At 42.9% G+C, this 14,069-nt stretch overlaps 1 protein-coding gene across 1 annotated transcript in view; it reads right to left on the bottom strand.

Moving 5' to 3' along the window:
- insc (INSC spindle orientation adaptor protein) overlaps positions 1-14,069 on the bottom strand; it is a 53,308-nt gene that overhangs the window by 6,057 nt on the left and 33,182 nt on the right. Inside the window, exons 6-8 of the mRNA XM_083916849.1 lie at positions 13,368-13,481; positions 6,191-6,316; positions 581-752 (exon numbers count right to left, since the gene is read on the bottom strand). Of these exons, the coding sequence (XP_083772975.1) occupies positions 581-752; positions 6,191-6,316; positions 13,368-13,481 (412 nt within the window). The remainder of the gene's footprint in view (positions 1-580; positions 753-6,190; positions 6,317-13,367; positions 13,482-14,069) is intronic.

The following is a 14,069-nucleotide window of genomic DNA, read 5'->3' as shown; positions in this document are numbered from 1 at the left end:
TCTCCCTCTGTCGGTGTTTTTCTGTATGTGCTTTCTTTCTGTTTTCTGGTTTGAGTTTGTTTTCCTGGCAGGTGATTCTTGTTAGCATTGATCACCTGCCACTCTGTATATAATCCGGTACTGAGCCTCACTCAGTGCCGGGTCATACCCCCTACATACCCTGATGTCTCCCTGTGTACCTGTTCCTCTTGTGTCTATTCATCGTGTCAGTTTGTATCTAGTTCTTCGTGTTTTTCCTTGGTGTTAGTGCACCTTTTTGTAAATTAGTTTTATTAAATTTGTTAATACCGTCTCCTGAGTTCTGTGTCTGCATTTGGGTCCCCTCCGTGTATCCTCCGTCGTCAATCATGACAGGAATCACCTCATCCTCCCAATGCTCCATAACACTAGCCGTTTAAAACTCCTCCTCCTTAAACTAGAATAGGTAAATAAACCTCAACAATTCTGTAATTCTAATTTTCTCTCAAATGAAAACTCACTGATGTTTCAGAAATCATATTTCTCCTAACAATCCTTTATGTCAGGCCCGCTAGAAGTCAAAGGTCACAGTTTTATCAGTATCTGCGCCACATCCACTCACTGATGAGCGCGGTGACGATGTCGTGCATGCTCTCCAGGAAGCTGGCGAGGTGCTGCGTTGACGTATGGTGAGGAGAGGTGATCTGAGCCACGACCGCCGCCGCCTCGGCCCGGGCTGCTTCCACACTGCTCTCGTCAGTCAAGATGTCTGCCAGGCACAGGATCCCATCCACCTACACATCAGACAACATACTGTTAGTCAGTGCTGCTCAGTACATTCCTGAAAAGACTCTATAATGAACCAGGCTTCTGTACTTTAATGTAATCTAGTTATTTACAGTGAAGGACATGGCGCCCTGACCTGAACATGGAATTGAGAAAGGGGCGTGATGGCTGATGGCTGAAGAATTTTGTGACTGATGATTGATTTGATTTAAGATGAGTAAAAAGCGACATCCATGTCATGTTTTGCACCATCTGGCCTTCATGCCTGTGGCACACACTATGCACCAACATGAGAGTTTTCACACTCACTGGCTGCTACCGACTGCATTACCTTGACACAAGGGGCTAATTAATGTTGTTAAATAGAAACCACTGGCTGCATTTCTAGATTGGAAACCAATCTAGAAATGTGTTTCAATTCAATTCAATTTTATTTATAGTGCCAAATCATAACGTTATCTCAGGACACTTTACAGACTAGGTATAGACCACACTCTATGACTTTTTTATGATTTACATAGACCCAACAATTTATGTGTAATATTATTTATTTTGTGTATTTATAAATGATTTTATTGAGATGATATAGGTAACTATTGTGCTGGTTGTGCACACTTTTTTGAAAAAAAAGATGAATAGCTTTTAAAGGATTCCCTGGTTGCGGGTACAGAATGATGTGGTTCACCAGCACTCATGCACTTTACTTTCTTTCAAACAAGGACCACACTTGAAACAGGTTTTATTGTGTCATGTTGTTATTCTGAATTAAGAAGAAGAATTACTTTATTTATCCCGCAACAGGGCGTTCAAATTTTTTCACTCTTATTATTAATCATGTTACACACACAGGCCAAACATACACTCACATAGGACCTATATACATGCAATTAAGGAGAGATGTTAGAGCGAGGGGGCTGCCAGTGACCAGCGCCCCGAGCAGTCGGGGGTTAGGTGCCTTGCTCAACAGCACCTCGGCAGTGCCCAGGAGATGAACTGGCACCTCTCCAGCCACCAGTCCATGCTCCATACATGGTCCACACAGGGACTTGAACCAGCGACCCTACGGTTCCCAGCCAAGTCACCTATGGACTGAGCTACTGCCGCCCCAATTAAATCAACTGAAACAAGCAAAAGCAAGTATTCAATGTAACTTATTAAAATATCCAATCAAATAGGTCTGTTGGTCTGCAGACCTGACTGCTGAACTAAACTCTTAATGAACTTTTTATCTCAACACTGCAGGGATGATAAAACATCTGCAGCATCACCGGCCGTCCAGACAAACAGTTAAGTGTCCATCATTGTCAGCTTGGCTAAAACTTGCAGCTCTGCCCGTAACGGCATCACAATTAAAACACACCACTCCGATTTAATGACCAAGAAACTCTTGTATATTCTGGCTGGCATCGACCCGGGGTGTGTGCATCATCAGGTTTGAGGAGGAGCTCAGAGTTATAGAAGAGCGGAAAGAGAGATTTACTCAGGTGAGGTCATATTTAGCGCGTGTGTGTGTGTGTGTGTGTGTGTGTGTGTGTGTGTGTGTGTGTGTGTGTGTGTGTGTGTGTGTGTGTGTGTGTGTGTGTGTGTGTGTGTGTGTGTGTGTGTGTGTGTGTGTGTGTGTGTGTGTGTGTGTGTGTGTGTGTGTGTGTGTGTGTGTGTGTGTGTGTGTGTGTGTGTGTGTGTGTGTGTGTGTGTGTGTGTGTGGTCTTCAGGGAATAAGGGAGATGTAGAGCAGATCTTCATCCACTTGGGGGCAATATTGCACAGACACAAACAACTTCAGCTACTTGTTCTTGTTACTCTGCTTCTGTCGACTGTAGTTCCTAACAAGTCTCACATATGTGTAAGTGTTGAAAGTCAGCACAAACTCTGGAAAGCATCCACAGTATCAATTAAAATTCATAGTCCTAAAGTACAGGATCGTGGTTTCTGTGGTGGCGATTGTGTCCTAGTGAAAAACGAGCCACACTTGCTGCCACTTTTTCAATCTCAATCACTATTGCTGTCATTTAGGGAAAAGGCTAATTAATGTTTCTGATGCTCAGCCACTACCAGCCAACACTCCTGAAAAAAAAAGTTCAGAGTCGAGCACCCAGAGTGAGGCAGCGCTCAGCCCGCCACACCTGTCAGTCTTCTCTGCTGACGAGCATCAGCGCACTGAGCTTCACAGGGCAATTCCCTATTTTTGTCCCCGTGGACGTCAGCAGCACTGTGCCATCGCGACCCACTGACGTGGAACAATCCACTCTCCACACCCCTAGTCATCTACCTACCCCCTCCCCTCTGTTTTCCCCGTCCCTAACCGCACCTCCTCCCCAAAATAGGATATTCCCCAACTCCTTATTCTACCGTACAACGGATGTATCTCATTTAATTTGTTTTCAGAGCCGACGCCAAATAACTTTTCTGCGTCACAACTGAGTTTGTGATGCCTGCTCACAGGAACCTTTGAATTGTGCTTCTGTCAGGGACAAAAGTGAAAAATCCTAAATGAAGACACCAAATTAAATATGTTACCTTACTTCTCAGTTGACACTACATGACTACTGTGCATAGAGGCAGCATTTATTAGTTAATAATGTGTCTTTAGAGTTTTTTAACCGTAAAAAAATCCTTTCTTCCCTAAAATATGGCGACCTGGAGTGACTGAACCCCAAGAGTGAGCAAAGAAATCATAAAAAGCAACACACAGCAGCAAGCAGCATCGCAGACTGACGTGTAGCCTCAACATGATGTTCCAGAAGAGTGGTGATTTTTGGGATGGGCGGGCTGGGGGGGGTAATTAACCTTAACCTACCTTAGCCTGAGAGTGCATGGGGTGTTGTTTGTTTGAACATTTGTCTGGTCTCTCTCCCTGACTCATTAAACCTTCATCTGACCGGTGTTTGTGTAAGCTAGAATATATGGCCCCAACCATGGCTCTGAAATATCAGCAGCAAGTCCGACTTTATAAATCCAGGGAGCTGTCCAAGGTGCTGAAGGAGCAGACGGATTTGTAATTGCGACTTTTTCTCTAAATCTCGCCCTTCTGTCAGTTTTGCCATGAATCGATATTATCTACAGCAGCTAGACACACACACACACACACACACACACACACACACACACACACACACACACACACACACACACACACACACACACACACTCACTCACTCACTCACTCACTCACTCATACACAAAACCGAATTCGTTTTTTATAGGGCGATTTGCTTGTCACAGGTAAACGAAGCAAACCTGTTGAAAAGTAAACAACATGCCCATGTCCTAGTATTTAATTTTACATTTTTAGTACTGCGGGCTTATAGCTGTGGTAGGCAGCTTTGTTTTTGCCATTGTTGGGCTAAAAAATCTGCAATCTTTCATTGTATAATAACGGTGGTCTGAGAGAAAACTAGACTTCTGCACCTCATCTTGGCTCTGAAAATCTAGCCGTGACGGGAGACTTTGGCCAATCACAGGTCATTTCAGAAAGAGAGAGAGAGAGAGAGGGAGAGGGAGTTCCTATTGGCTCAGGAAAAGAGGAGAGAGGGAGAGGTCTCACTCTGCTTTCTCACTTTAAATTCTAGCATTTTCACTAACTGCAGCTCTAAGTTATTGTTTCAAGTGTACAGCCTGCTGCAGCTTTTCATTTAAAAACATCATTGTGCTGCAAAGTTCTGATACAATATTGCACTTATCAATAGCTCATACTTCGTGTGGAAGTTCTGTTTCTTTGTGCATCTGGAACATCCGTCCTAATCAATACTTTTCCATTCACCATGTTATGACCACATACTGTTCTAGTTGGGGATAAAACTAAGTTTGTATGTAGTATATCCACCAATGAGCAGCGCAGATGCGTGCCGGCCCCTTTCTTGATCACCCTTCAACGGTGACAGTTGTGTTTCTCAAGCCTGAGCGATCGCTGGTGAGCGGTTGGTAGCGTAGACTTGCATGACAGCCTCTCTCCCGGGACCAGGCTGCTAATCTGGGGCGGACTTTGGTTTCCGTTGAGGAGTTTTCACACTCGGGTGATTCGTGCTGTCCCAGCTGCTCTATATGTGAGCACAGACACCTTTGTGGCATCATTATTAGCCAGGAATCGGGTTATATTCTTCTGTTCTGTAAACACTCACTTGACACAGGTGCGTCTGTTGTTTATTTGGGTTGAATTCTCGATAGAGAACAAACGAGGACAAAACAAAGAGGGATGTATCATTAGCTCTCTCTCTCCCCGCCGCACCTTCTTTCCTTTACGCGCACAAACACAGCGAGAAGTCATTCAGGTCTAAATGTTTTGACTCGTCCGCTCAGCAGTCAGGAGGTCCCATATAATGATCTCATCTCTGCACACCACGGAGACACACTGTAAACCATGACTCATCTTTGTTTGTGTGTGTACTGTATAATTCTGCCATCAGAAAAGAATCAGCATGCAGTATGATGCCTATTTTCTCCCTCTCTCCAAACCTAAAATGATACAGCGAGAGTTTAATGGCAGTTTCCCTGCCCCGAGGTAACTTAACCTGCTGAACTCATTCATGAAAATTTAAACAAGTAAACATAAAGCTTGAGAACCGTCCAAAGTTTTCTCCCCCAAAAAAGTAACAATACAGGAATATAGATAGGCTGTGTGTCTATACTGCTGCCTCCCAAACAATGTAAAGGTGCCACATCAATTATTCATCATGAGCACCAGTTTCATCATGTTGAGGTATTTTAAAGTGTACGTAAAGGACAACATACTACAATTAATAGATGATTTCATTTCCCAGTACAGAAACAAATGTCTTTTTTCTGCATTTAATAACCCTTTGATTTCACAATCACACTTTTGTTTCTCAACAGCCCGACCTCCTCCTCCTCCTTCCCTTCCTCCTCCTCCTCCTCCTCCTCCTCCTCCTTCCCTTCCTCCTCCTCCTCCTCCTCCTCGTCCTCCTCCTCCCGCCATTGTTGGCACATATTCACCTGTGAAAATAAACTAGCCTCCCAGTCATAACACAAAACGTGAGAGCGTGTACCACAGTAGACAGACTTTACTGTGCTGCTGGGCCACAACTTCAGATGATCAGTTTAAATAGCATCTGTCTGGACTGGAGGGAGCCAGGGAGGATTTTACTGGAAGTACTGTACTTAGTTGAGATTAATGTCATCTCTTTCTCTCTCTTATAAACATCCACATATCAATTTTCCCATTGCAGGCACATCTGGATCAGTGCTCATGCGCCATTTCTCTCCCCATTTCAATACATTTTAAACACCTTTCCATGAAATTAGTGGACATTGTCCCCTTATAAATAATCCCTTGTATTACGTTAATTGAAGCTAATCCATGAGCTTATATTACCATGATCTTGAACTTCATGTTTCTCTTTTTCTTGGGTATAATATCAAGTCAGTTAATGTCGGCCTCTATCTGTAATGTGTGTGTGTGTGAGAGAGAGATGATTGATTGATGATTGACCTTGTCCAGTTGGTTGATGCCCTCCTCCACACAGCAGATGGAGGCCACGGTTCTCAGGGCGTGAGCGTAGAGGTCTCTGAAGCGGTCCTGCCTGCAGATCTTAAACAGGGCAACCACAGCTCCTTCCTGCGGAGAAAAGCAAATTAATTAGATGTTTGGGCATTACAAAAGATCTAAGGTGCTTCATAAATCTGCACTGATGCTAAATTGTGCTCAATTCAGTCCCCAGAATAGTAATTTCATTCCCAGCACCATCCGATCCGTCTTTGAATAAACTAAAGCTGCTAAACCCACATTTTATAGGCTGCTTATTAAAGTAATTCTTTGAAATGGAGAAATTTATTTTTTCTCTGAAAGTCTGTAATTGTGAAGTTGACACAAAACTATTATTGCATGTTACTGCATTGCCAATGTGTTTATACTCTATATTTGAATGTACTGTTTAGATGTAAAATGAGTGTTTGCTCCGGGAAATGGTAGGTTCTTGGTTTTGGCTCGACTGTTTTCAACATGGTGGCAAACTTAACAAAAACAATACATAAAATGTGTTTCTGAAAAGATTTGAAGTGAGAAATAAGCAGTAACACATTCTTGATTCAGATTTGATCCGCGCTGCACAGTTTCAGTATAGTTTGATCACGAGACTCCTCTGCTCTGATTGGTTGCTTCCCTTCGGGCGTGGTGTAATCCAGCAGAGGCCATTAGGAGCACCAGGTGGAGGCAGAGGAATGTGACTTATCTGTCTAGTGCACTACTTTCAAAATATAGTGACAGTTACACCATTCATTCATCCTCAACCGCTTATCCCTGTCGGGGTCGCGGGGGGCTGGAGCCGATCCCAGCTGACATCGGGCGTGAGGCGGGGTCCACCCTGGACTGGACGCCAGTCTATCACAGGGCACATAGAGACAAACAGAGACAGACAACCATTCACACCTACGGGCAATTTAGAGTCATCAATTAACCGAACACCTGCACGTCTTTGGACTGTGGGAGGAAACCGGAGAACCCGGAGAAAACCCACGCAGACACGGGGAGATCATGCAAACTCCACACAGAAGGGCCCCAGCCGGGATTCGAACCAGGAACCTTCTCACTGTGAGGCGCTAGTGCTAACCACTACAGTTACATCAAATAGGACAAAAACATATAACTTTGAAAAGTTGTTCCTGTTGTGTATTTAAGAAAATGCATAAGAGCCCATAATTAAGATGTTGTCATGTTCAGATTTTTGTTGAGTGGACACTGTTTGTTGCAATGAGTAGGTTTACACAAGTTAATGCAGGACATAAAGGTGGTTAGGTTGGGAAAATAACTTCAGCGAGAGTCCAGCTCTTTTGAGACTTTCACAGGCCCTGATATCAGGCTTCGTACACCAAATCATACACCATACGTCATGATCAGCTCTTGTCATGAAGCATACATGATTGTGCAAAATGATGGATCAAATTGCTCCTTGCTAGACTGTGCTGTGAGAGCCAACAGACCCTGCAGAGCCAAGCCAATCGCAGCATGCTGGTTTTAAAGAGTCCAGGAGACCCCGAATGACCGATGGAGTTGGCCAGATTTACTCAGCGAGTCTGCCAACAACAAAAACCTAGGAAATAGCTCACAATTTATTATGTCACATCAAAAGGGCAAACATATACATATTTCATGAATGGAAAACACCGAGCTGAAAAAATATGACTCTCTATCCATAATAGCTGAGCATTTTCTGTTGGGTGGCGCTTGGTGTAAACAAACACAAATAGCCTCTGTATTGGCTCCATGTCTACACCAAAGCGCCCCTCTGAAAAAAAAAGCACTTGCAGGTATTGAATTCTGTTCAGCGTGAATATAGATAGAATTACCTGGAGGAAGACGAAGCCCGTAACTACCACCATTATCCTAATAAGGCCATTATACCTGTTCTGGGCCGGCATGTCTCATATGCTGCTAAGGCCATGCTGCCGGGGGCTTGGAGTGACTAATCATCCTGCCCTCCAGCCTGACCGTTCGTCCCTGTTGGCCGCCTACGCAATATTGTTCCACCATACCTGGAAGAACTGCGAACACCGACAGAGAGTTTTCAGAAAGCCTTTAAGCTGTGTCCTGGTAGTGATGGAGGAGTTCTTGATCCTGTTGTTGTGCTGTGACGCAAATGTTGCTTTAGCTTTCAGAAATAATGTTCAAGTGAGTCTCTGGAGAATGTCCTAATGGTCTAACGCACCTTTGAGCTTTAGTTATTTGGTTTCAAAGACTTTAGAAATGAAATTGTCTGATTGGAATTTTAAAAAAACTGCCTATAAAACCACCAGGGAACATGTCACAACTATGATATATTTGTAGTCCTATAGTGTTCAAGCAATGCACGTTCACTAAAACCGGCTTTGATGGTGAAAATACTGACCCTTCCCACCAGAATGAGGTTTATCAGAGGGCGACAGAAGTGTAAAACTCCTGCATAGTTTTGTCTCTATTACATTAATACAAATACAAATTACAGCGTGATGCTTAATTGATCTTCTGCCATGTCTTCAAATGCTGACTCTCAGCCTTGTTTTAAGGATAAAAAAGCCCTTTTGGTTTTTATCTGGATGGCTACTTTTTGTTTCATCCTAATGTCTCTGGTACCAATTGACTTTTTTTTGGTTGTATGATTGGATCATGTAGTTAAAATATCCTTTGTTTGTGGAGGTTTTCCACTTTAAGACCAACTTTACTAATCTATAGGTTACAGTTAGTCTGGAACTACCATATAGAGCCTCTCAATTGATTTTCAGTTTCTAAGGGTGCAGACCAAACTGCTTCTTGATGCAATTGGAGAGCAACAAAACGTTACATAGCTCTGAGCGACGAACAAATGTAAACAGACTACAGCGCGTAGAGATGAGCTGTGATCGTTTTTCAAATATTCAATGCCCTGCGATATACTGGCGTCCTGTCCAGGGTGGACCCCGCCTCACGCCCTATGTCAGCTGGGATCGGCTCCAGCCCCCCGCGACCCCGACAGGGACAAGCGGTTGAAGGTGAATGAATGAATTAATTAAATGGCGACCAGACGTGGACCACAATCATAGACAACAAAAGGTGACGGTTAGGGTTAGGCGTAAAAACAACTAGTTTAGGATTGGAAAAAAGGATTAGCACTTATGGGACACGAACACCGCCCCCCAGGTGAAAGTCCTGTGTTTTGGGACCAATCCACCAACCCGACCTTCCAGCCTACGCGGTCTTATACTACGTCATTTGATTTCCTTCTTTTCTCTGGACACAATTTCTGTAGTAATAAATACGTGGATTATTACTGTGCATTACTTTCCAGAGTTAAACGTACAAACAGTGAATGAGGACAGCCTGTCAGTGTAAATGTGTTGCCATTTTTGCCATCAGAACTGAAAATAGTACTTTGAAAATGCCTCAGCGGTGCTCCTCTTGTCTAAGCTAGGCTAGGTCTATGACGTCATCACGTATTTTACGTAAAGCGCGAACGCTCAGTCATCATCTGAAAGCCACCTTGATTAACACTTATGGCTGACCAAGATGTGGTCGGCTAGAAATCTTTCTGAGCAGGAGGTGGACCAGATATATCTGCCAAAGCAAATAAAGCCTGAGCTTGCAGATTAATCTGGTTCTCAGCCCGAAAATGTACAGCGTTTAGCGATCTTTGTCTGTTTCTGATTTACAGTGGATAAAAAATAATAATCATCAGTTCGTAGGAGAAGCGTTCTGTTCGTTTCATCTCTACAGACTCTCTCCTGCTTTCCCCCGTTCACAGATCGTTGAGCTTGTGTGTCATTTCTTCCTCTTCCCCATCAAACAACTTGCAGTTCTGTTGTTTCCACTGACTTCATCCTCATCCCTTCAATGAAGCCCGTAAAAAACGCATTCATCCTCACGCTAATGCATTTTGGTCCTTGTTGCACTAACATAATCATGTGAAACTTGAATATTCGTCCATAAACGCCTCTAAATCTGTTTGTTTGCATGTGAAGGGCGACTCGGCGTGTAATTTCTTTCCATCTCATAGTTACTGAACTCCGTGCTTTGCTTTGTTGTACTTGCTCACACAATGTCATTAGCTTCTTGAGGTTGCAGGCAGTTAAACTTGTTGATTTGCAAACAAGAATTTTCATCTCTCAAGGACCCTTATTGTATTCGAGGTTGGAGGAGGAAGATAAATCCTAAGACAAGCACTGTGATCTAACTGCAAAATTGAGAAATCACTTGAGCATCTTTGTCTGTTGCACTGTATCTCTACGTGTTTCTGCCCTCTCTACCCATATAGTTTTGACGACACGCTGCCTCTCACCAGGCCTGAGTTATTGCCACGTCATGCTCTTACACCCTACAGTCTTAGGCATTCAGTGTTAGATGAGCAAGGACACACAAAGAGAGGAGGCTGCCAACATGGACACATTTAGATCAGTATCCATCATGAAAATAGGTAAACACTGAGACGGCAAACTCTCCTGTTCATCACGACACAGTCGCTCTCTAATATGCCAGCTGCAGTTTGGTTTAATACACGGCTCAGTATTAAACACTGTCAGCTCATGTAACATTTTTCTTTTTAGTATTTTCTGTGTGGAATTCCTCAGTTCCTCTAGTTCTGTGTTTTTTCGGTGGGTTTATTTCCTCCAGAGTCCAAAGACATGCAGATCAGGTGAAAATGACTTTGATTTATCCCTGTACTAGAGGAAAGAAATGACACTTGTTTTGGTGCAACAAATAACAAATGGCTTTTTTAGTTTAATATGTGAAACATGTATTTTGTTTGTTTTGTCATTATGAGTGGGTCATTACATAAAGGCGGACGCGGATGCTGTTTGACAATCATTTGTATGGATTGTTCTGACCTGCTTGGTACACCAGCTGGGCGCAGTTCATTCAATCGTGACAAATCAGTCACTGTTATGTGATTAGTCAGAGTCTGTTTAGCTGTAAATTACAGAAAAGTGCTTTAAGGATCCAGCAGTAAAATAAACCACACATACATTATGAGGCACATGAGATTAAAACAACGAATGTGTTCATATATTTAGAGAACAAAATGAGAGACGACAGATCTCTTGCCCCTATTTTGTTTACTCTTAGGGCACAACATGCATATATCTCAGTTCTCTTATGGTGCTGCTCTTTTCATTATTGGCATGCAAACATTTGCTCACCAGCAGCCAATGTGTGTGTGCACGTATTTTTATGTTAGTCTGCTGCCAGATTTGGTCCCCATGATAGCATCGCAACCGTGCAAGATGCAGTCATTAAACACAAGAGTCGTGTAGTCGAGATCAAAATGAAGACTGAGTTAAAAAATGGGGGTTATCGGAGCAAGGGGGCTTGAAGTAAGGGTGTAGAAAGTTGGGAAGGGACCCACAACTTTATGCAAATATATGCATTTATTCAATTTGCATGAATGAAACATACACTGAAAGCTTCAAATGCTATATCAATATTTTATATGAACTATTGATCAATGTACTATGTGAAAGGAGTCGCTTAGTTACAAACCCCCGGAGAAGAACACGGACAACTGTACAGTTTAGGTTCAGTCTTTGCTTCTCATTAGTGTCGTTTCCAGTAGAAAATCTATGATAATCCCACTGTGGCCTACATGTCCAGCACCAAACTGCAGAGGGATGAAGTTAGCGATTAGCTGGTGAACATAGTGGAGCATTTAACAGCTAAAGGGCCAGATATTTCCCTCAGGAGTTGGTGGAGACAGAGGTAAAAAGAGAGTAAATTTTGGATTTATGGTCATCAGGGCTCTAAATTAATGCTAATGTTGGATGTGTAAAACAGGCAACTGTTTCAGATCTGTCGTAATTCCACATCATCTACAACCAAAACATCAATTAATGCAGCTTTACATGCAAGTACCCAAGCTATTCACTCCCTAAACACTTATTTTATTTGTTTGACAATCCTCAAAGACTGCATTTGTTGATTACATTTGAATCCTTCTACGAAGCCCAGGGGATGACCTCATGACCTGACAACAAAACTGATATAATGTTGATGTGTTAGCAGCACATAACACGCAAAGTGATCTGTGTAAATGACAAGTTAATAGGTAATTAGAGACAGTGGAGCTGCCAATGTCTTAAACTGTCTTGTATCCATTATGCTGTTCAACATTGTTAAACACATCTGGTACTTCCAGTAACAATGATTCATCTCTATTTATCATGCTGCCGGCTTCACCGCCACACATTTAACGTACCTCCCTTCTCTCTACACACAGCACATCACTTTATAAACGCTGTCTATGAGCAATACTGGTGAAGAGTTGGGAAAGGTAAAAGTATCCGGCCCCCACCCAGATATTTAAACGGCTCAATGCAGTTTTTCAAAACAAGAGCGTGAGTAAAGTCAGCAGTCTGCGGAAAAATTATAATGAGTGAAGAGCCTGGATATGATACGCACTACTGTAAAGGGTGTGTGACAGACTGACTGGTGCTAGTTCATTAATTCAGATGGCAGGTGGAGGATGTTTTGTATTGGGTATTCATTAGCAGTCGTTGGCAGGCAGGTTTTTCAGCCTCTCTGAGGGCTTGGCCAGCGGCGCTACGGAGGAAGTTAAGAAAGGTGGAGTGGATTGAAAGGTAAAAGATGCCTGAGCAACCTGCATTTGTGACCAGTGCTCCCTCCTAATGGGAGCTGACAGTATTGATCTGACAATCTGGCAGCAAAGCAGGTGTGTGTGTGTGTTTCTCTGTGTGTGTGGGCCATCAGGAAGAGTCTTATCAAGAGTGTCCTGGAAGCAGTCGGTTAACTAATGGCCAATTGAGGCTTGCTGTCTGGTCTGTCTTGTCTTATCTCACAGTTAAATAGCTTTTTAGAGGCTTGTAAAAAGAGATAGCTGCAGGTCTGCTGGCCTGGATGATGAACATTGGCAAAAATGTGGAGCGGATCATAACGGGTGTGTCTAGAATGAAGCCAGGGGTGGAGATGTAATATCAAATGAAGCTGCCTCTGCCAAAGCCTGGGTGGGAGGCCCGTGTGAAAACCGCAAACCTGGGGATACAATACATCATGCCGCTGACTTGTTACTGACGTCAGAATCTCCAGCATGACAGGTTTTTGCACAATAAAATGCGTCAGGGGAGACGGGATCATCTCAGAGACAGATAGATTTCAGGGGGCGTAACTTCCTACAAGGATCAAGGCATCTCCACAATTATGTCCACAGTACCTTGGCAATGATGCTGCAGAGCTGAGGTCCGTCCTGGGTGAGGGACAGCAGGTTGCTGATGGCACTACCGATGGTGTGAACGCTGTCTGATGACTCGATCTGTTTGATCAGGAGCTGCAGGGAATATCAAGCGTGTAATTTTGTTATTATTCAGACCCAGAAATGCAGTTCACATTGTCAGCAGCTGTTGCTTTTGAATGCTCTTTAAGTGTATTTGACTTTGATTAGTTTTATGTTGCTCTAAGACACTGATTGAAGGATTTTCCTGTAATAATGGTAGGGATAGGCGATATGGCTGAATATATGGCATTTCATATATCATATATAGTCATAAGTTACGATATAGCATGAAATAACCCCATGGTAATGCATATTTTATTAGATATTTGTACTGAGTATAGTCTCCTTTTATTAAGGACTTCAATGCAAAATGAACATAAGAAGTAGAACTAGAGGTATTTTTCCCCCCAGCTATACCATTTTTCAGATGCACGTACACAAATAGTGTGATGCAAAAAAAGCAAAACTGCAAACTTCAAATGATACTCAAATACTACTGACTCAGATTTTCTGAGAAATTCACAGTCACTGTATCTCGATGTGATATAATTGCATCACAATACGATTCCTCTGAAAGACGATAAATTATCAAATTGTATTATTGTGCAGCCCTAAATGATGCATCAAAAGTTTATGTTTGAA

The sequence above is a fragment of the Echiichthys vipera genome (genome assembly GCF_963691815.1).
Source record: "Echiichthys vipera genome assembly, chromosome: 7".
Taxonomy (NCBI): Eukaryota; Metazoa; Chordata; class Actinopteri; order Perciformes; family Trachinidae; genus Echiichthys; species Echiichthys vipera.
Note: the sequence above shows the minus strand (reverse complement) of the source record. Positions and strands in the feature narration are given on the sequence as shown.